Source organism: Balaenoptera ricei, chromosome 2, assembly GCF_028023285.1.
Source record: "Balaenoptera ricei isolate mBalRic1 chromosome 2, mBalRic1.hap2, whole genome shotgun sequence".
Lineage (NCBI taxonomy): Eukaryota > Metazoa > Chordata > Mammalia > Artiodactyla > Balaenopteridae > Balaenoptera > Balaenoptera ricei.
The window spans coordinates 19,620,807-19,641,298 of record NC_082640.1 but is presented as its reverse complement, the minus strand read 5'-3'; the positions used below and the strand labels follow the sequence as shown (position 1 = coordinate 19,641,298).

The following is a 20,492-nucleotide window of genomic DNA, read 5'->3' as shown; positions in this document are numbered from 1 at the left end:
GGGGGGGACAAACAGAATGTAATTGATATAGCCACTGTGGAGAACAGTATGGAGGTTCCCTAAAAAACTAAAAAAAGAACTACCATACGACCCAGCAATCCCACTACTGGGCATATATCCTGAGAAAACCGTAATTCAAAAGGACACATGTACCCCTATGTTCATTGCAACACTATTTACAATAGCCAGAATATAGAAACAACCTAAATGTCCAACGACAGATGAATGGATAAAGAAGATGTGGTACATATATACAATGGAATATTACTCAGCCATAAAAAGGAATGAAATTGGGTCATTTGTAGAGATGTGGATGGACTCAGAGACTGTCATACAGAGTGAAGTAAGCCAGAAAGAGAAAAACAAGTATCGTATATTAACACATATATGTGGAATCTAGAAAAGTGGTAGAGATGAACCTATTTGCAGGGCAAGAACAGAAACACAGACGTACAGAACGGACATGTGGACACAGTGGGAGAAGGGGAGGGTGGGACAAATTGAGAGATTAGGATTGACATATATATACTACCATGCATAAAACAGATAGCTAGTGGGAACAAGCTACAAAGCACAGGAAGCTCAGCTCGGCACCCTGTGACAAGCTAACTGGGTGGGATGGGGGGGTGGGAGAGAGGTCCAAGAGGGAGGGGATATAGGTATACTTATAGCTGATTCACTTCCTTGTACAGCAGAAACTAACACAACATTGTAAAGCAATTATACTCCAATAAAAAAACAAAAAAACAAAGGAGAGATAAAGACTTCCTCAGACAAAGGCTAAGAAACTTTACCACCTCCTTTATAAGACATGCTAAAGGCAGTTTAAGTTGAAATGAAAGACACTAATTAGAAATATGAGAGCGTGAGAAAGTGTGAAACTAGTTGATAAAGGTAAATATAGAGACAAAAACAATATTATATTACTATATACTATAAAAGACAAAAGTATTAGAAACAACTAAAACTAAACGTTAACAAATATATAAAGGTAAAGTAAACAGTGACATCAAGAATATATAATGTGGTGGGGAGGAGAGGGAAAAGACAAGATTTCTTGTATGCAAGTGAAGTAAAGTAGTTGTCAGCTTAAAACAGAATGTTATAACTATACGATATATGATATATTATTTAAGCCCTTAGTAACCACAAAGAAAATATGTATAGAAGTTATACAAAAGAAAAAAGAAAGACATTTCCACTAAGATCAGGAAAAAGACAAGGTTGTCCACTCTCACCACTATTATTCAACATAGTTTTGGAAGTTTTAGCCACAGCAATCAGAGAAGAAAAAGAAATAAAAGGACTCCAAATCAGAAAAGAAGAAGTAAAACTGTCACTGTTTGCAGATGACATGATACTATACATAGAGAATCCTAAAGATGTCACCAGAAAACTACTAAAGCTAATCAATGAATCTGGTAAAGTAGCAGGATACAAAACTTAATGCACAGAAATCCCTTCCATTCCTATACACTAATGATGAAAAATCTGAAAGAGAAATTACGGAAAGACTCCTATTTACCACTGCAACAAAAGGAATAAAATACCTAGGAATAAACCTACCTAAGGAGACAAAAGACTTGTATGCAGAAAACTATAAGACACTGATGAGAGAAATTAAAGATGATACAAACAGATGGAGAGATATACCATGTTCTTGGATTGGAAGAATCAATATTGTGAAAATGACTATACTACCCAAAGCAATCTACAGATTCAATGCAATCTCTATCAAACTACCACTGGCATTTTTCACAGAACTAGAACAAAAAGACTGCACAATTTGTATGGAAACACAAAAGACCCCGAATAGCCAAAGCAATCTTGAGAAAGAAAAACAGAGCTGGAGGAATCAGGCTCCCTGACTTCAGACTATACTACAAAGCTACAGTAATCAAGACAGCACAAAAACAGAAATATAGATCAATGGTACAGGATAGAAAGCCCAGAGATAAACCCACACACATATGGTCACCTTATCTTTGATAAAGTAGGCAAGAATATACAATGGAGAAAAGACAGCCTCTTCAATAAGTGGTGCTGGGAAAACTGGACAGGTACATGTAAAAGAATGAAATTAGAACACTCCCTAACACCATACACAAAAATAAACTCAAAATGGATTAAAGACCTGAATGTAAGGCCAGACACTCTAAAACTCTTAGAGGAAAACGTAGGCAGAACACTCTATGACATAAATCACAGCAAGATCCTTTTTGACTCACCTCTTAGAGAAATGGAAATAAAAAGAAAAATAAACAAATGGGACCTAATGAAACTTAAAAGCTTTTGCACAGCAAAGGAAACCATAAGCAAGACAAAAAGACAACCCTCAGAATGGGAGAAAATATTTGCAAACGAAGCAACTGACAAAGGATTACTCTCCAAAATATACAAGCAGCTCATGCAGCTCAATATCAAAAAAACAAACAACCCAATCCAAATATGGGCAGAAGACCTAAACAGACATTTCTCCAAAGAAGATATACAGATTGCCAACAAACACATGAAAGAATGCTCAACATCACTAATCATTAGAGAAATGCAAATCAAAACTACAATGAGGTATCACCTCACACTGGTCAGAATGGCCATCATCAAAAAATCTACAAACAATAAATGCTGGAGAGAGTGTGGAGAAAAGGGAACCTTCTTGCACTGCTGGTGGGAATGTAGATTGACACAGCCACTATGGAGAACAGTATGGAGGTTCCTCAAAAAACTAAAAATAGAACTACCATACAACCCGGCAATCCCACTACTGGGCATATATGCTGAGAAAACCATAATTCAAAAAGAGTCATGTACTACAATGTTCACTGCAGCTCTATTTACAGTACCCAAGACATGGAAGCAACTTAAGTGTCCATCGACAGATGAATGGATAAAGAAGATGTGGCACATATATACAATGTAATGTTACTCAGCCATAAAAAGAAATGAAGTTGAGTTATTTGTAGTGAGGTGGATGGACCTAGAGACTGTCATACACAGTGAAGCAAGTCAGAAAAAGAAAAACAAATACCGTATGCTAACACATATATATGGAATCTAAAAAAAAAAAAAAAAAGGTTCTGAACAGCCTAGGGGCAGGACAGGAATAAAGACACAGACATAGAGAATGGACTTGAGGATACAGGGAGGGGGAAGGGTAAGCTGGGATGAAGTGAGAGAGTGGCATGGACATATATACACTACCAAACGTAAAATAGATAGCTAGTGGGAAGCAGCCGCATAGCACAGGGAGATCAGCTCGGTGGTTTGTGACCACCTAGAGGGGTGGGATAGGGAGGGTGGGAGGGAGGGAGATGCAAGAGGGAAGAGATATGGCAACATATGTATATGTATAACTGATTCACTTTGTTATAAAGCAGAAACTAACACACCATTGTAAAGCAATTATACTCCAATAAAGATGTTAAAAAACAAACAGGGCTTCCCTGGTGGCGCAGTGGTTGAGAGTCTGCCTGCCAATGCAGGGGACACGGGTTCGAGCCCTGGTCTGGGAAGATCCCACATGCCGCGGAGCGGCTGGGCCCGTGGGCCACGGCTGCTGAACCTGCGCGTCTGGAGCCTGTGCTCCGCAACAAGAGAGGCCGCGATGGTGAGAGGCCTGCGCATCGCGATGAAGAGTGGCCCCCGCTTGCCGCAACTGGAGAAAGCCCTCGCACAGAAACAAAGACCCAACACAGCAAAAAATAAATAATAAATAAATAATAAATAAAAATTAAAAAAAAAAAAAAAACAAAACAGATAGCTAGTGGGAAGCAGCCGCATAGCACAGGGAGATCAGCTCCGTGCTTTGTGTCCACCTAGAGGGGTGGGATAGGGAGGGTAGGAGTGAGACACAAGGGGGAGGAGATATGGGGTTGTATGTATATGTATAGCTGATTCACTTTGTTATACAGCAGAAACTAACACACCATTGTAAAGCAATTATACTCCAATAAAGATGTTTAAAAAAAGACAAAGGAATCAAAACCTATCCATACAAAATAAAACATAGCACAAAATATTGAAGATAGCAAGAGAGGAAAACATGGGAAAAGGAACTATAAGACAAACAAAAAACAGTTAACAAAATGCCAATAGTAAATCCTTATCAATAATCACTTTAAATGTAAATGGACTAAACTCCCCAATAAGAAGATATGGGATAGCCGAATACATACAAAAATTAAGATACAATTGTATTGGGACTTCCCTGGTGGCGCAGTGGTTGAGAATCTGCCTGCCAATGCAGGGGACACGGGTTCAAGCCCTGTTCCCGGAAGATCCCACATGCCGCAGAGAACTAAGCCCGTGTGCCACAACTACTGAGCCTGTGCTCTAGCGCCCGCAAACCACAACTACAGAGCCCTTACACCACAACTACTGAAGCCCATGTGCCTAGATCCCATGCTCCGCAACAAGAGAAGCCACCGCAATGAGAAGCCCGCGCACCTCAACGAAGAAGCCCCGCTCGCCACAACTAGAGAAAGCCTGCGTGCAGCAACGAAGACCCAACACAGCCAAAAATAAATAAATAAAATAAATTTATTTTTAAAAAAGATACAATTGTATTGTATCTAGAAGAAACTCACTTTAGATTCAAAGGCACAGAGACTGAAGGTGAAGGAATGGAAAAGGGTATTCCATGTGAAAGATAACCAAAAAAAAGTAGGAGTGACTATCCTAATATCAGACAAAGTAGGTTTTAAAAACTGTCTCTAGAGATAAAGGTCAGTACATAATCATAAAGTGATCAGTTCAATAGGAAGATATAATAATTGTAAATATATATGCACTTAATGTGGAACACCTAAGTATATAAAATATTGACAAATCCAAAGGAGAAAGTGATAGAATACGATAGTTGTAGGAGACTTCAGTATCCCACTTTCATAATGGAGGTAACACTTAGATGCAGAATCAATTAAGAGTGGACTTGAACAACAGTATAGACCAAATGGACCTAACAGACATATAGAAAACTTTTCACCCAACAGCAGGAGAGTACACATTCTTTTCAAGCGCACACAGATATTCTCCAGGATATATCACATGTTATACCACATGTTAAGTAACAAACAAGTCTTAACAAATTTAAAAAGATTAAAAGTATACCAAGAATCTTTTCTGAACACAATGGAATAATCAATAATAGAAGCAAAAGAGGGAAATTCACAAATACACCGAAATTAAACAACACACACTTGAATAACCAATGGATCAAAAGGGAATTTTTTAAAATCTTGAAACAAATGAAAATGAAAACACAACATACCAAAACTTATGGGATGCAGTAAAAGCAGTACTAAGAGAAAAGTTTATAGTGATAAATGCCTATATTATAAAAGAAGATCTCTAATAAAGAACCTAACTTTACACCTCAAGGAACTACAGAAGAACTAAACCCAAAGTTATCAGAGGAAGGAAATAATAAAGATCAGAGAAGAAATAAATCAAATAGAGACTAGAAAATAACAGAAAAGAACTAAAAGTTGATTTTTTGAAAGAAATAAACAAAATCAATAAACCCTTACCTAAACTAAGAAGGAAAGAGAGGAGACCGAAATAAATACAGAAATGAAAGCAACATTACAATAGATACCTCAGAAGTAAGAATGATCATTAGGGACTATTTATGAAAAATTATGTGAACAAATCGGAAAACCTAGAAGAAATAGATAAATTCTGAGAAACATACAACCTGTCAATACTGAAACAAGAAGAAACAGAAAAACTAAACACACCAGTAACAAATAAGGAGATTCAAATAGTAATCAAAAGACTCCCCAGATCAAAGTCTAGGACCAAATGGATTCAAAGCTGAATTCTACCAACATTCAAAGAAGAATTAACACAAATCCTTCTTAATCTCATCCAAAAAATAGGAGAGGGAATACTTCCAAACTCATTTTATGACAGCAGCCTCACCTGATATGACACTGCAAGAATAGAAAACTACTGACCAATATCTCTGATGCACGTAGATGCAAAAATCTTCAATAAAATACTAGCACACTGAATTCAACAATGTATCAAAAAGATTATACACCACGACCAAATGATATTTATCCCTGGGATGGAAGGTTGGTTTAACATATGCAAATCAAGGTAATACAGCACATTAACAAAATGAACAGTTTGAAACACATGATCATTTCAGTATGCAGAAAAAGCACTTGACAAAGTTCAACACCCATTCATGACAAAAACTCTCAATAAAATAAGTATAAAAGAAATTTCCTCAACGCAATAAAGGCCGTTTATGAAAAGCCCATGGCTAACATCATAATCAATGGGGAAAACGGAAAGCTTTTCCTACTCTTGCCAATTCTATTAAACATAATGCTGGAAGTACTAGCAAAAAAGACATAAAAGGCATCTAAATTGGAACAAAGGAAGTAAAATTATCTGTTTGCAGATGTCATGATTCTACATGTAGAAAACCCTGAAGACTCCACACACACAAAAATTAGAATATATGAATCCAGTAAAGTTGCAGGATACAAAATCAACATATGCCCAAAAAAAGCAGTTGTATTTCTTTACACCAACAACAATCTATCTGAAAAGGAAACGAGGAAAACAATCCTATATATGATAGCACCAAAAAGAACAAAATACCTAGGAATAAATTTAACCAAGGAAGTGAAAGATCTATGCACTGAAAACTTTATAAGATTGCTGAGAGAAAGACAAAAAATCAATAGAGAGATATCCCATATTCATGGATTAGAAGAATTAATATTGCTAAAATGCCCATATTACCCAAAGTGATGTAGAGATTCAAAGCCATCATTATCGAAATTTCAATGGTATTTTTCACAGAAATGGAAAAAACAATTCTAAACTTTGTGCAGAACTGCAAAAGATCTTGAATAGCTAAAGCCATATTGAAAAAAGAACAAAGCTGGAGGCATCATGGTTGCTGATTTCAAATCACATTACAAAGCTATAGTAATTAAAACAGTATGATACAGGCATGAAAACAGACCAGTGGAATAGAATTGAGAGCCCAGAAATAAATCCACACATGTACAGTCAACTAGTCTTCAGTAAACATGCCAAGGACACACAAGGGGGAAGAATAGTTTCTTTAATACATTGTGGGGCTTCCCTGGTGGCGCAGTGGTTAAGAATCTGCCTGCCAATGCAGGAGACACGGGTTCAAGCCCTGGTTCAGGAAGATCCCATGTGCTGCGGAGCAACTAAGCCCGTGCACCGTAACTACTGAGCCTGCGCTCTAGGGCCTGCGAGCCACAACTACTGAAGCCCACGTGCCTAGAGCCTGTGCTCTGCAACAAGAATAATGAAAAGCCCGCACACCACAACGAAGAGTAGCCCCCGCTCACCTCAACTAGAGAGGGCTCACGTGCCGCAACGAAGACCCAGTGTAGCCCAAAATAAATAAATAAATAAATAAGTTTATTAAAAAAAAACACATTGTGTTGGGAAAACTGGATTCACATGCAGATGAATGAAATTGGACCCTTATCTCACACCATATACAAAAATTAACTCAAAATAAAGACTTAAAGGTAAGACCTAAGACTAGAAAAAAAATACTTCTTGACATTGGTGTGGGCCATAATTTTCTAGATAGGACCCCAAAAGCACAGGCAACAAAAGCAAAAATTGATAAATTGGACTGCATCAAAATAAAAAGCTTCTGTACAACAAAGGAATCAATAAAATGAAAGGGCAACCTATGTATTGGGAGAAAATAATTTGCAAACCATCTATCTGGTCCAAAATATACAAGGAACTCATACAAGTAAATAGTAAAACAAACAACCTGATTTAAAAATGGATGAAGGAATTGAACAGACATACATATGGCCAGCTAATCATCAGGGAAACGCAAACCAAAGCCATAATGGGATATCACCTCATGCCTGTCACGATGGCTAGTATCCAAAAAACGAAAGATAACACGTGTGAGCAAGGATATGGAGAAAAGGGAACACCTGTACACTGTTGGTGGGAATGGAAATTGATACAGTCATTATGGGCAACAGTCCAAATGGAGGGTCCTCAAAAAATGAAAAATAGAACTACCATCCAGCAAACTCTCTTCTGAGTATATACACAAAGAAAATGAAATCAGTACCTTTCAGAAATCAGTACCATGTTCACTAAATCATTAATCACAATAGCCAAGACATGGAAACAACCTGTGTCCACCAACAAGTGCATGAAGATAAATGTGGTATATACACATACAATGGAATATTATTCAGCCATGAGAAAGAAGGAAATCCTGCCATTTGTGACAATACAGATGGACCTTGAGAGCATCACGTTTAGTGAGATAAGTCAGAAACAGGCAAATACTGTTTGGTCTCACTTATATGTAGAATTTTTTTTTAAACCCAAAATGAGATAGCACCACACACCTATTAGAATATCCTTTTTTTTTAAACTGACAATACCTAGTGCTGATGAGAATGCAGAACAACTGGAAATCTCATACAGGGCTAATGCAAATGCAAAATGGTACACTCACCCTGGAAAACAGTTTCACATTTTCTGATAAATTTAAACATACACTTACCTTATGATCCAGCAAACCCATCCAAGGTATTTACCCAAGAGAAAGGAAAATTTATTTTCACACAAAAACCATACATCTCTATTTAGAGCAGCTCCAGTAGCCTAAAACTGGAAACAACCTAAGTATCTCTAACTGCTGAATGGATAAATAAAACTGTGGTACAGCCCTATAGCAGAATATTCCTAAGCAATAAAAAAGGAGTGAACTACAGATACATAAAACACAGACAAATCTCAAGTGCTAAATAAAAGAAGCCAAACTAGAAAAAAAAAAAAAGCAACATACATGATTCTATTCACATGATATTCCGGAAAATGCAAAACTAGTTGGAGAAGCAACCAGAGGTTCCCAGGAGTTGAGGTTGGGGAAGGGTCTGACTATATGGCAGCAGCTCAGGGGAGGGTTTTGGCAATGATGGAACTTTTCTATATTGTGGTTGTAGTTGTGATTATACAACCATGTGTATCTGTCAAAACATAATGGTACATGAAAAAGAGTGACTTCTGCTACATGTGGATTTTAAATATTAATTTAGAAAATAGAAATAGAGAGGGAGAAAGAGGAGGCCTCTGCTTACTAAGGTCTCAGAGCTCTCTGAATGAGAGATAATACATTCAACAAATGTGTAAGACACCATAAAAACATACCAAATATACAATAGTGAATAAAATAGATATCCCTGCCCTCGAGTAGTTTAGTCTACTTGGGAAGACAGCATCTGATGACTAGGAAAACAGGGACCAAGAGGCTTTGAACAGGATGGCTGCCATCTTTATTTATTTATTTTGGATGGCTGCCATCCTTAAATACAACAGCCGCCCCCCATCCCCGCCCAGCTGTTCTGCCCCCTTCACCTGCAGCCTCATCTGTATTCAACCCTTCACAGCCAAACGTCCTGAAGGAGTTGCCCACTCCCAATCTCCATATCCTCTTGTCCCACTCTCTCCTCACACCCCACAACCTAGATTCTCCTCCCTCACTCTGTGGAACTGTCCTCATCTCTGCCACCAAAGTCGAGTGGTTACTTGACTTCATCTTACTTGACTTCTCAACAGCTTTTGGTTCTGTCGATCACTTATCCTTCCAGAGACATTCTGGGCCGTTGACTCTCCTAGTTTTCCTCGTACCGGTCTGACTGCTCCTTCTCCACCAGTGTTAGCGTTCTACACCACTCGGTCCTACCCTAGGGCTTCTACTCTTACTCTAAGCCCTCTCCCTTGGAAGTTTCATCCGTGTCCAGTTTCAGCTGACGTCTAGTTATCAATCAGACACAAAGGTATATCTTCTACTCAGAGCTCTTCTCAAAGCTCCAAAGTTACAGACCCAACCACCCATTCAAGATCTCACATGGATGGCTCAAGGGCACCTCAACTCAACATGTCCAACCCTAGACTCATGAATTCCCTACCAAACCTGTCCTATCCCCATTTATCAAGTGTTAGTCCTGGCATGCAGTCAGCCAGGAACACAGGAGTTATCTTTGACCCTCCCACCTCTTGTACCACCCAAATCCAAACCGTCAGGAACATCTACTGATTTTATTTCCTAAATCTCTCTCAAGTTTGCCTACATCGCTCCACCCCCATTGCCTCCACCCTGGTCCAACATCTATCTGGTAGCTTTCTAACAACCACTACCTGTTCTTACCATATCATCTGGATCCCCTCCAATCCAGTTCCCTACTCCTGCCACTTTGGGTGGTTTGTGTGTGTGTGTGTGTGTGTGTGTGTGTGTGTGTGTGTGAATTTGCTCCCATCACCCCTTGCTTTCAAAACATCAAGGGTTTCCCATTACTGTAGAATGAAGCCCAATCCTCACAAGGATCTATCAATCCCTGCATGGTGTGACCCCACCTACCGCTCTGGCCTCATTCTTCTCACTCACTCCCTTTCCTCCAGCCACAGGAGCTTTCTTTGGTTTCCTCAAAGGCACCATGGACCCTGCTACCACAGGGCCTTTGCACAGATTCTTCTCCCTCTCTGGATTGCTCTCATTTCCCAGTTACCTCAACATTAACTAACATACCTCCTCATCCATCAGATTTTAGTCCCAGTATCAATTCAGCAGAAAAGGCTTTCTTTACCCCTAAGTCTAGATCAGACACCCTGATTATTTCCTTTCTTTTCCTTGGAGCATCTATTTCCATTTTAAATTATAAAGTCATTAACGTGGTCTTTTGATTGTGGCCACCACCAACACTAAGACTATAAATTTCATGAGATCAGGGACTTTGTATTTTACTCAACACTGAAACTCTAGTATCTAACACAGCAGCTGCCTCACGGTAGGCACTCAATAAATATTTGCTAAAGATTGGACTTGGGACTTCCCTGGTGGTCCAGTGGTAAAGAGTCTGCCTTACAATGGAGGGGACGTGGGTTCGATCCCTGGTCAGGGAACTAAGATCCCACATGCCACAGGGCAACTAAGCCCGAGTGCCATAACTACTGAGCTCGTGCACCTCAACTAGAGCCCATGTGCTGCAAACTAGAGAGCCCACGCACCCTGGAACCTTCGCGCCACAACTACAGAGCCCGCACGCCTTGGAGCCTGCGGACCACAACGAAGAGCCCGCGCGCCACAACAAAAGATCCCGCATGCCTCAACGAAGATCCCACATGCCGCAACTAAGACCTGATGCAGCCAAAAAAATATAGAATAAAATAAATACCATAAATAAATAAATAAATTTTATAAATAAATAAATAAATAAGTAAATAATAGATCTTAAAAAAAAAAAGATTGGACTCAACAATCCCACAAAATGAGGTATGTATAATGTTATACATGTCCGCGCTCTATGTAATATCAATGAATTGGAAACAGCGTAACTACCTATCGACAGGGGACTTGATTAAATATATACAGTGAGGCATTCATACAATGGAATACTATGCAGCAATTTAAAGCAACTTACGTGCATTGATATGGAAAGATTTTTAAGATCTACTTATGAATAAAGCAGGGCACAGTAAAGTGTGCATAGTGCAGTGCCACTGGTGTCAAAGACGACAATAAATCATGTTTGAATTGTTTGTTGGATGAGAATACTCATCGAACGTTTACAAGAAACTGTTAACAGTGGTTACTTGTTTGGAGGGTAGGTGGGAACTGGGTGGATGGGTGTCAGAGGTGGGAGGAAAAAACTCTACTGACTACCATTTTGTACTTTTAGATTTGGGAATCCACATGAACATGGTTTATAATTCAGTAAACGAATTTTTTTAAGTGCTCCCTGGCTGGAACCCAATAAACTCTATTGAATGAATTACGGCACACATGACAGCTTCCCCATCACTGTTCCCATCCCCAACACATATCTCTGTCACCACTGCTGCCACCACTCTGCCACTGACCTGGGAAGAAGCAGGAAGCTTTTTAAAAGCTACATATCCTTTAAATTTTAAAGCCCTACTTTCTAATTACCAATTTACAGTCATCACTCTTTATACTTGACAAAGTGCTTTCAAACATGTGCTCTAATTAGGTCCTTATAACAACCTGAGACAGTTTATATGTTTTTAGCCCCATTTTATAGATGAGAAAGCTGAGGTTGTGAGAAATTAAGGGTCCTGCGTGAGGTCACGCCTCTGGAAATGGCTGAGCCAATCTCAATCTCCTGATGAAAAGTCGACGTTCCTTCTGATGCAGCTTGGAGGATGACAACTCCCCCACCATCCTTCCTGACTCCAAAATGGGAAAAAAGAAAGATGGCAGCAGGTCTTTCACAGATTTTACTTCGATCCCATGACGTTCTAGAACAGACTGATGTTAAGTGTGGATCAGTCTGGGTATCGGTCCTAGGGGACAGGACTTGCTGAGAGGGGAAAACAGACAACTTCTGTTTTGATTGTTACACTCACCCAGCAGGGAAGAAAAGAAGGAAAATCTTCTTGGCTGGCATGGAGAGAACCCTGCCAGAAAACGGGATGGATGCTCTAACTTGCCAAAGACATCCCCCGGTGCAATTAACACCATGATACTGCACCAGAGAGACACTAAACACATAGGAACGCTGCTGATTTCCTGGCAACTTTTGAAAGCAAGATTGTGTTTCTACTGTCTGAGGCGTGGGTGGGACGTTTGAGGATGGAACTAGAGAATGGGAGGATTTGGCTGCTGAGGACGAGTTGCGGGTCACCCTGGGTGTGCATCACAAAAAGTTTCCCTACATAAGATTTTCCTCTGGTTCCATTTCTTAACCTCCGATGGACCCTAGAGTCCCAGATTCATGTGATGCTCCGAGAGAGTGAGAACTATGAGAGAAAAGAATGAGATGTGCCCTTCACAACCAGAGCCTAGATCAAGCCTAGTTCAAGCTGACTGGGGGCTTCAGTGGAAAGAACAAGAACTCAGTGTTCCTCCAGGATTTATCATCATCTAAGATACGGCACGTAATTCAAGAAAGCCATGTTAACGTGCCACATCCAAGGCCATTCATAAAGGTCTCAGAACAAATGAAGGATTCGTGTGTTCCGATTAGCAAGAGTCTAACTGCAGTAAAAAGGTGACCTGCACAGCTCCTCTGATCCCTCCTAAGACGGAGAACCCACCACCTTAGGAAAAACATAGCTTCTGCTGTAATATGATGTGTTTATCCTGTGTAGGAGGGAAAATAGCATGCTCACCTTCAGACAGAAAAGGCAGAGAATTTTTAGCCTTTTTTGGAAGAAAGGAGCAAGTAATTGTCAATAACTCTTCATCTAACTCTGAGATCTTCAATTCACAGCTACTTTAATCACTCCAGAGGCCATAAAAATTTCTCAAGGAGTGTTGTAAAATGTAAATGCTAACATTTACCAGAAAGCCAACTTAGTTTTAGTTTAAACCTAAATTCTCAAAGGAACTAGCTAATTTAATTTAGCTCTAATGTGGTACATTTCAAAATGGACCAGGGACAAAAATGGAAAGAGCCAAGGTGTTGAAAAGTACAAGGTCCATCAATGCCTTCAGCTACACAGCAGCTCAGCAATCTGGAACAATTAATTTTCCTCCCCAGAAGCTTCTGACTCTTAGAGCAAATGCACACGCCCACCCTTTGTTGTCTAAGAGACCAGGGTGATGAAAGGGAAAAGGAATTCTTCCCAAGATCAACATCTGACCACCAGAAATAGGACTGCCTTCACACTGAAACAATTCTCCATGGTCCTATTGTTCTACTTTTTTCTAATGATGGAAAAATCTAATTCCAGGGAAATGTTAAGAGCTTCATTATGTGACCACAGGGCTAATCAGTTATATAGCTAAAGAGTTTGGGGGCTAAACTATAAGGTATTTGTGAAACAACATCTGATCTCTTGATATAAATCTATTGTTACCAAGGATTTAGTAGTTTAAGCAAAACTCCCACAGGATGGAGACCCAAAGGACCAAGACTAAAAGGATTTCATTCAGAACATGCTAAGGACTGACCCAGGCTGGGGATACTCAGGCTGATACTTGGTAGGTCCAGTTCAATGCGGGGTGGGTGCCAGCACAGATGAAGAGCAGAAAAACAAACTAACAAACAGGTGCTTGGAACCATGTTGGGAGCAAAATATAAGACAAGCACTCAGAAAATTCTGGCAAACCATGGAGGAAGGGTCAGAGGAGTCTAGATCTCTGTCAGTAGAGTAGGCCTAAGGAAGGAATCCTTGGTCATGTTAAGGAAGTAAGAATCAACATTTTTCCTTAGTTGGACGCACCTGCCCATCAATGAGAACAGTTTCTGTGCAAAGAACATGAAGAAAGCCTCCAGGTGCCAGGGAGCCCTGGGCAAAAGGTAAGGAGGTTTGGGCAAACAAGGCCGCTCCCCTGGGCCAATCCACCAGACAAGAGAAAGTCACATCCCCCAATGCCACCCCAGATAGGAGAAAAGAAGGAAGCCACCTAACATGTGCAAATTGACCCATAAAAAAAGTCCTTGTTTCAGGGGACACACACATCCCCACATCAGAACTCCCTCCAGTGGTCTGTCACATGGTCCTAAAAACATCTGATGGGAGACTGGGAGCCATGGGCCACCACTTCCCCTGACCTGGTCCCACAATCACCCCAGGTCTATTGTGGCAATGCCACTGCTCTGGGAAAGTGACAATCCTCAAAATGTCCCCAAAACTCTGGCAACTGCCTCAGATTGAAAGATCCCTTTTACATTTTCATGACCAAAACTACCCGACCCTTACATTCCACAATTACCTTGGTCACACTGTACCTCTACGTCTTAGCAACTATAGATAAGAATCATGAAAGTGTTAGCTACGATAATTATTTAATTCCATTTCCTTAAGGGCTTTTTCTTTCCTCTTAGAAAATTCCTTAGAGCCCTATGCTATCAATAATAATGATAATAATAGTGGTAGTAGTCATAATAGCTCACATGTATTGAGCACTTACTGTGCTAAGTACTACGCTAAGGGCTTTACACATTTCCATTTCCTGCCTAGTTAAATCATGTCCCATCAGCCCTATGGGGTAGCTGCTACTATTGTTTCCATTTTACAGAAGAGGAAACTGAGGCACAGTGTGCCAACCGTCATCCCATGTTGTTCCCTCACTTTGTGAGGAACCCCACACCAAACAGTAAAGCCTCAGAAATCCAAAGTTTATGAGCAGTGTTTGTTAACTGCTGGCAGGGAAGGGAGGAAAATACTCTTTGGTCTGGGTTTTTGGAAGAGGACTCTTGACTCCCTTGGTCACAAAATGCACACAAGATGTAGCTATTCTATCATTTTGCTGTAGATCAGGGTACAGCCAATTCTTACCCTAGTGTCTTCTTGGACTTCCCAGTCACTGGAGAAAGTTGCCAGTTGCTGCCCTTGGGAACAGTTTGAAAACTGGAAAAGGCTGGAAAACATCCTTCTGTTCTCTTGAGTGTCTGGAAAGATGGCATCTTGGAAATTGACTCCATGAGGCAAGAGGTTATAATTTTCATCCATCCTAATGGAAAAAAGGAAAAAAGCAGAGCTGTAGACTGGATACCTATGGGGTGTACCATCCTGAATCAAGAGTCAATAGAAGACTGTGACAGTGTTGCCAATTTTATGACAATGCCTTTTTTTAAATTAAAGTATTGTTGATTTACAATGTTGTGCTAATTTCTGCTATATAGCAAAGTGACTCAGTTATACACGTATATGTACTTTTTAAAATATTCTTTTCCATTATGGTTTATCCCAGGAGATTGGATATAGTTCCCTGTGCTATACAGTAGGACCATATTGTTTATCCATTCTAAGTGTAATAGTTTGCATCTACTAACCCCAAACACTCAGTCCATCCCTCTCCCTTCCCCCCATCCTCCTGGGCAACAAGAAGTCTGTTCTCTATATCTGTGAGTCTGTTTCTGGTTTGTGGACAGATTCACTTGTGCCATATTTTAGATTCCACATGTAAGTGATATCATATGGTATTTGTCTTTCTCTTTCTGACTTACTTCAATTAGTATGATAATCTCTAGTTACACTCATGTTGCTGCAAATAGCATTATTTCGTTTTTTTATGGCTGAGTAGTATTCCATTGTATATATACCACATCTTCTTTACTCATTCATCTGTCGATGGACATTTAGGTTGTTTCTATGTCTTGGCTATTGTGAATAGTGCTGCTATGAACATAGGGGTGCATGTATCTTTTTGAATTATAGTCTTGTCCATGTATATGCCCAGGAGTGGGATTGCTGGATCATATGGTAGTTCTATTTTTAGTTTTCTGAGGAACCTTCATACTGTTTTTCATAGTGGCTGTACCAACTTACATTCCCACCAACAGTGTAGGAGGGTTCCCTTTTCTCCACACCTTCTCCAGCATTTGTTATTTGTAGACATTTTAATGATGGCCATTCTGACTAGCATGAGGTGGTTCCTCATTGTAGTTTTGATTTGCTTTTCTCTAATAATTAGTGACGCTCAGCATCTTTTCATGTGCCTACTGGCCATCTGCATGTCTTCTTTGGAGAAATGTCTGTTAAGGTCTTCTGCTCATTTTTTTGATTGGGTTGTTTTTTGTTGAGTTGTATGAGCTATTTTTATATTTTGGAGATTAAGCCCTTGTCTGTCACATCATTTGCAAATATTTTCTCCCATTCTGTAGGTTGTGTTTTCTTTTTTTTAATGGTTTCCTTTGCTGTGCAAAAGCTTGATTTTGATTAGGTCCTGTTTGTTTATATTTGTTTTTATTTCTATTGCCTTGGAAAACTGACCTAAGAAAACATTGGCACGGTTTATGTCAGAGAATGTTTTGCCTATGCTCTCTTCTAGGAGTTTTATGGTGTCATGTCTTACGTTTATGAGAGAAAGTCTCATAAAGGCGCAAAGTGTCTAAGCCATTTTGAGTTTATTTTTGTGCATGGTGTGCGTGTGCATTCTAACTTCACTGATTCAGATGCAGCTGCCAATTATACGACAATGTCTTACATGGCTCTCATTAGAGGAGTGACTTTGTTTCTCTGCCTCACATCACATGAGTCTATTCTTAAGGTTTTCAAAAAATGTGAGTTGGGGAATGGGGGAGTGTGCGCATGTGTCTGTTTGTCTATTTGTGTCTCCCAAGTGGTCTTCCTTCTCAGTGTTTCTTGGTGAAAGGAAAGCCAGTTGTAATAAGCCGGGATTCAAGTCCTACCATTGCTACTTATCTCCTGTCTGACACAAAGTGAATTTCTTAAATTCTCTAAGCTTCAATTTACAATCTATAAAAAGAGGGTGACAACAGCACCTTATTATTTAATGGTGGTGTAAGGACTGCATTTTAAAAAGTAAGTAAAGCATCTGGCACAGAGTGAGGACAGTATGAAAGTTAGTTAACATTTTTACAGAGCCTCACGTAAAGTACCTGTTGGCAAGATAAAGTCAAGAAAAGGAAAAGGAGAGATGGGAGTTACCCTCCAGCCCAAAGGGGGCATTTAGGGGTCACCAGGGAGTCTCCACTGCCACTTTCTCCTGTGACACTGACCAGAATCTGTTCTCTTCTCAGTGGGTCCCAGAATAACAGAAGAGGAATGATTTGTATGCGGTTGTTAACACACATCAGGGCAACACAGCCCTGAGAAATAGAAATCTGTCAGACTACCATTTGACTCTGTATTTCTGCCCTAACGTTTTATAAACATGTCAGAGCAAAAGATGAAAGAGTTGGCTGACCACCGCAGAGCCAGCAGACAAAACCGTATTTCATTATAAAATCGGAAAAGAAAATAATGTCTTCTCAAGTACTCCAGCTCTTTTTTCTTGGGAAAATAAAGTTTTATTGTTGAATAGTTTTATAGCTGGGTTCCCAGTGTTTTCCCTAAATAAAGGCATGAAAAAAATCTATGTGAAGTTTCTCTGTATCAAGGAGATACCGTCTCACTCCTTGCTGACTTCATTTAGAAACTGTACTTCTCAAGCAATTAAAAAAAATTCAGCTTAATCTAGCTAAACCACCCAAGCCAACACAAAGCACGCCATGTATTCTAAACTTAGATATTCTGGCTTCAATATGGAAAACATGTGTTGACATGAGCTTACCGACGGCCCTCTGTGGAACTTACTGTTTTCTTTCTCAGTGACATGAAATCTCGAGAGCTAAAAGTGAGTCTGCAGGCCAAGGTCATGGTCATTCCGTATATCCTTACTGCTACTCCAGGGGCTGGGAAGACTGGATCTATTGCCCATCACAGCCGTGGATTCACTCGCTATCTTGATAGATACGTTAGATTCCATTTTGAGGTTCTGTATCAGTCTTCTCCTTCAACTGGAGACAACCAATGCATTTAGGGTTCCACCTGCTGTTTTTTACTTCAAACTTCAGTTGAACCCATCGCCTGAATTCTTATCCACACGCATTTCATCGTGACCACAAGACCAACTTTCATGGAACTGCACGAGATTCCAGGAGTCTCCAATCAGACAGGGCGTCCTACCTAATTCACCTCTGTATTCTTCAAAGCCCTGTGACACCTCGCCCCCCCGCCCCACGCCCTTACCGCCCCCCAGGTCCCTCCTCCATAAACCTTTGCTATTTCGAAGAGCCTGGCATTGAGGTCTGCTGGCAGCTGATACGAGATAACACGAGTAAAACAAGAGGACAACAGCTGGGTTGCATTCCACACCATTCCCATCTTGGCATTTAAGCAGTTGCGCAGAATAGAGTAACTGTTCGTTCCCCATCTAACCTGAACCAGGTGTTTTGCATGAGTTACTCTGTTTTAGTCTCAACCAGCCTTGTTTCTCACATTATGAAGGTGAGGCTATTGAGGTTCTCGACAAGGTCAGTAACTTGCTCAAAATCATAGGGAGAGCAGAGCCAGAATTCCAGCAACAGTCTGATTTCAAAGGGGTTTTGTTTTGACCACCGCCCAGCCCAAACTACTCCCACCGAATCCAGTTTAAAACATAGGGTCCCACCTATATTACAGTTCCACCTAAATTAGGGTTCCACCTGTTCTTTATTTCAAACTTGAGTCGAAGCCATCACCTGAATTCTTATCCACAAGCATTTCATCTGGACCACAAACCAACTTTCATGGAACTCAGAGAGGGCTCCTGCGTGATTTACCTTTATATTCCTCAAAGCACTGTGACCAGGGTCTCCCCGCCCACCCCCCGGAGCCCCCCGCATAAACCTTTGCTCTCTGGAATAGGCTGGCTATTTGTTGCTGTAAACCACCTAGAGCTTTTGCCTGAAACACTCTTCTGCCCTTTAAGCGCAGGAATCACCCCTCTTTTGCCAAGTCTTAGCCAGAGGTACCCAGGATGTTGTAGACACGTCGGGAGGAGCAGGAAAGAGTCGAGTAAGGGAAGGAGCCCAAGGCATCATCTAACATCGCACGCACGGCCAGGATCCCGTGGGAGGTCCTGATCCGGCTCCGAATAAAGGTGACCTCGGTTGGTCACACGCAAATGGCCGAGGGGGTGGTGTGGGCGGGAGGTGGCGGGCTCACCTGAGGAAGAAGAAATAGGAGTAATCCTGGACCACGGTGTGGGAGTGACAGGAGAAGTAGCCCAGGCCGGTGAGGTTGAGCCTGGAGCCCGCGGGCACCTCGAGCATGCTGCCCCACGCCTGGTCGCACAGCATCTCGATCTCGGCCGAGTAGAAGAGCCCCGCCTCGCCGGCCTCATACTGCCAGGGCAGGTAGTTGTACAGGCCGTGCACCTCTTGGTGCAGCGCCAGCACCTTGGCGTACACGATGATCTCGGCCAGCTCGGCGCGGCAGCCCTCGCTCAGGGGTCTCCACTCCGAGGGCAGCTGGCAGCTGCGGGAGGTCCCCAGCCGGCCGGCCAGGCAGAGCGCGGCGAGCAGCAGCGGGCGCAGCATGCCGGCGGCGGGGCGAGCGGCGGGACCTGCCGGGTGGGCGCTGCGCCCGAGGCGCACTAGCCGGGGCGCATGGCGAGGAGGCCCGGGGCGGAGCTGGGGCGCCGGTGGCGTCGGGGAGCCCGGAGCGCCCGGCCCACGGCGCCGCCCCGCCGGCCGGGTAAGCGCAGCCCTGGGCGCTCGGCGCGCCGCTCCCTGCGCCGCCAGGATCAGCCGGTTGGCCCTAGCCCGTGACGCTTTAAAAAGGGCGCGGGGAGGGCCGACCGCCGCCTCCTCCTGCCCCCCGCGGCTGGGGCGTGGGCGGCGGCGGGAGGGGCGGAGGCGGGACGCGGGCCAAGGGCGCGCGAAGCTCGGGAGACGCGGGGCGCTGGACCCGTAGCCCCGGGCCAGGCGCGGTGTTTGGGGAGCGCCGGGCTCCGCGGAAAAGCCAGTGCTGGGAGCGGCGGCCCAGCCCTCTTGCAGCGCCCCGCGGACCGACTGGTCGAAGCTTTCCAGGCGCAAAGCCTGTTCCAGATGTGGCATCCTTAGAATGATCGCTGTCAATTGCCATGATTACGCTGTATACGTTTTTGCATTTTCTGTAGTTCATTTAGAGTCAACTACATAGAAATCTAACTTTACCATCGCAGAGGTCTACTGGGAAATTCAATGTGATATAACAAACTTTTCTGGATTCAT

General features: G+C 41.9%; 1 protein-coding gene across 1 annotated transcript in view; it reads right to left on the bottom strand.

Annotated features, from left to right (window-relative positions):
• The window catches only part of CCDC3 (coiled-coil domain containing 3), a 109,605-nt gene extending 89,788 nt beyond the window's left edge, over positions 1–19,817 (bottom strand). The window contains exons 1-2 of the mRNA XM_059915318.1: positions 19,444–19,817; positions 15,289–15,463 (exon numbers count right to left, since the gene is read on the bottom strand). Coding sequence (XP_059771301.1) covers positions 15,289–15,463; positions 19,444–19,817 — 549 coding nt within the window. The remainder of the gene's footprint in view (positions 1–15,288; positions 15,464–19,443) is intronic.
• Positions 19,818–20,492: the final 675 nt, after the last annotated feature.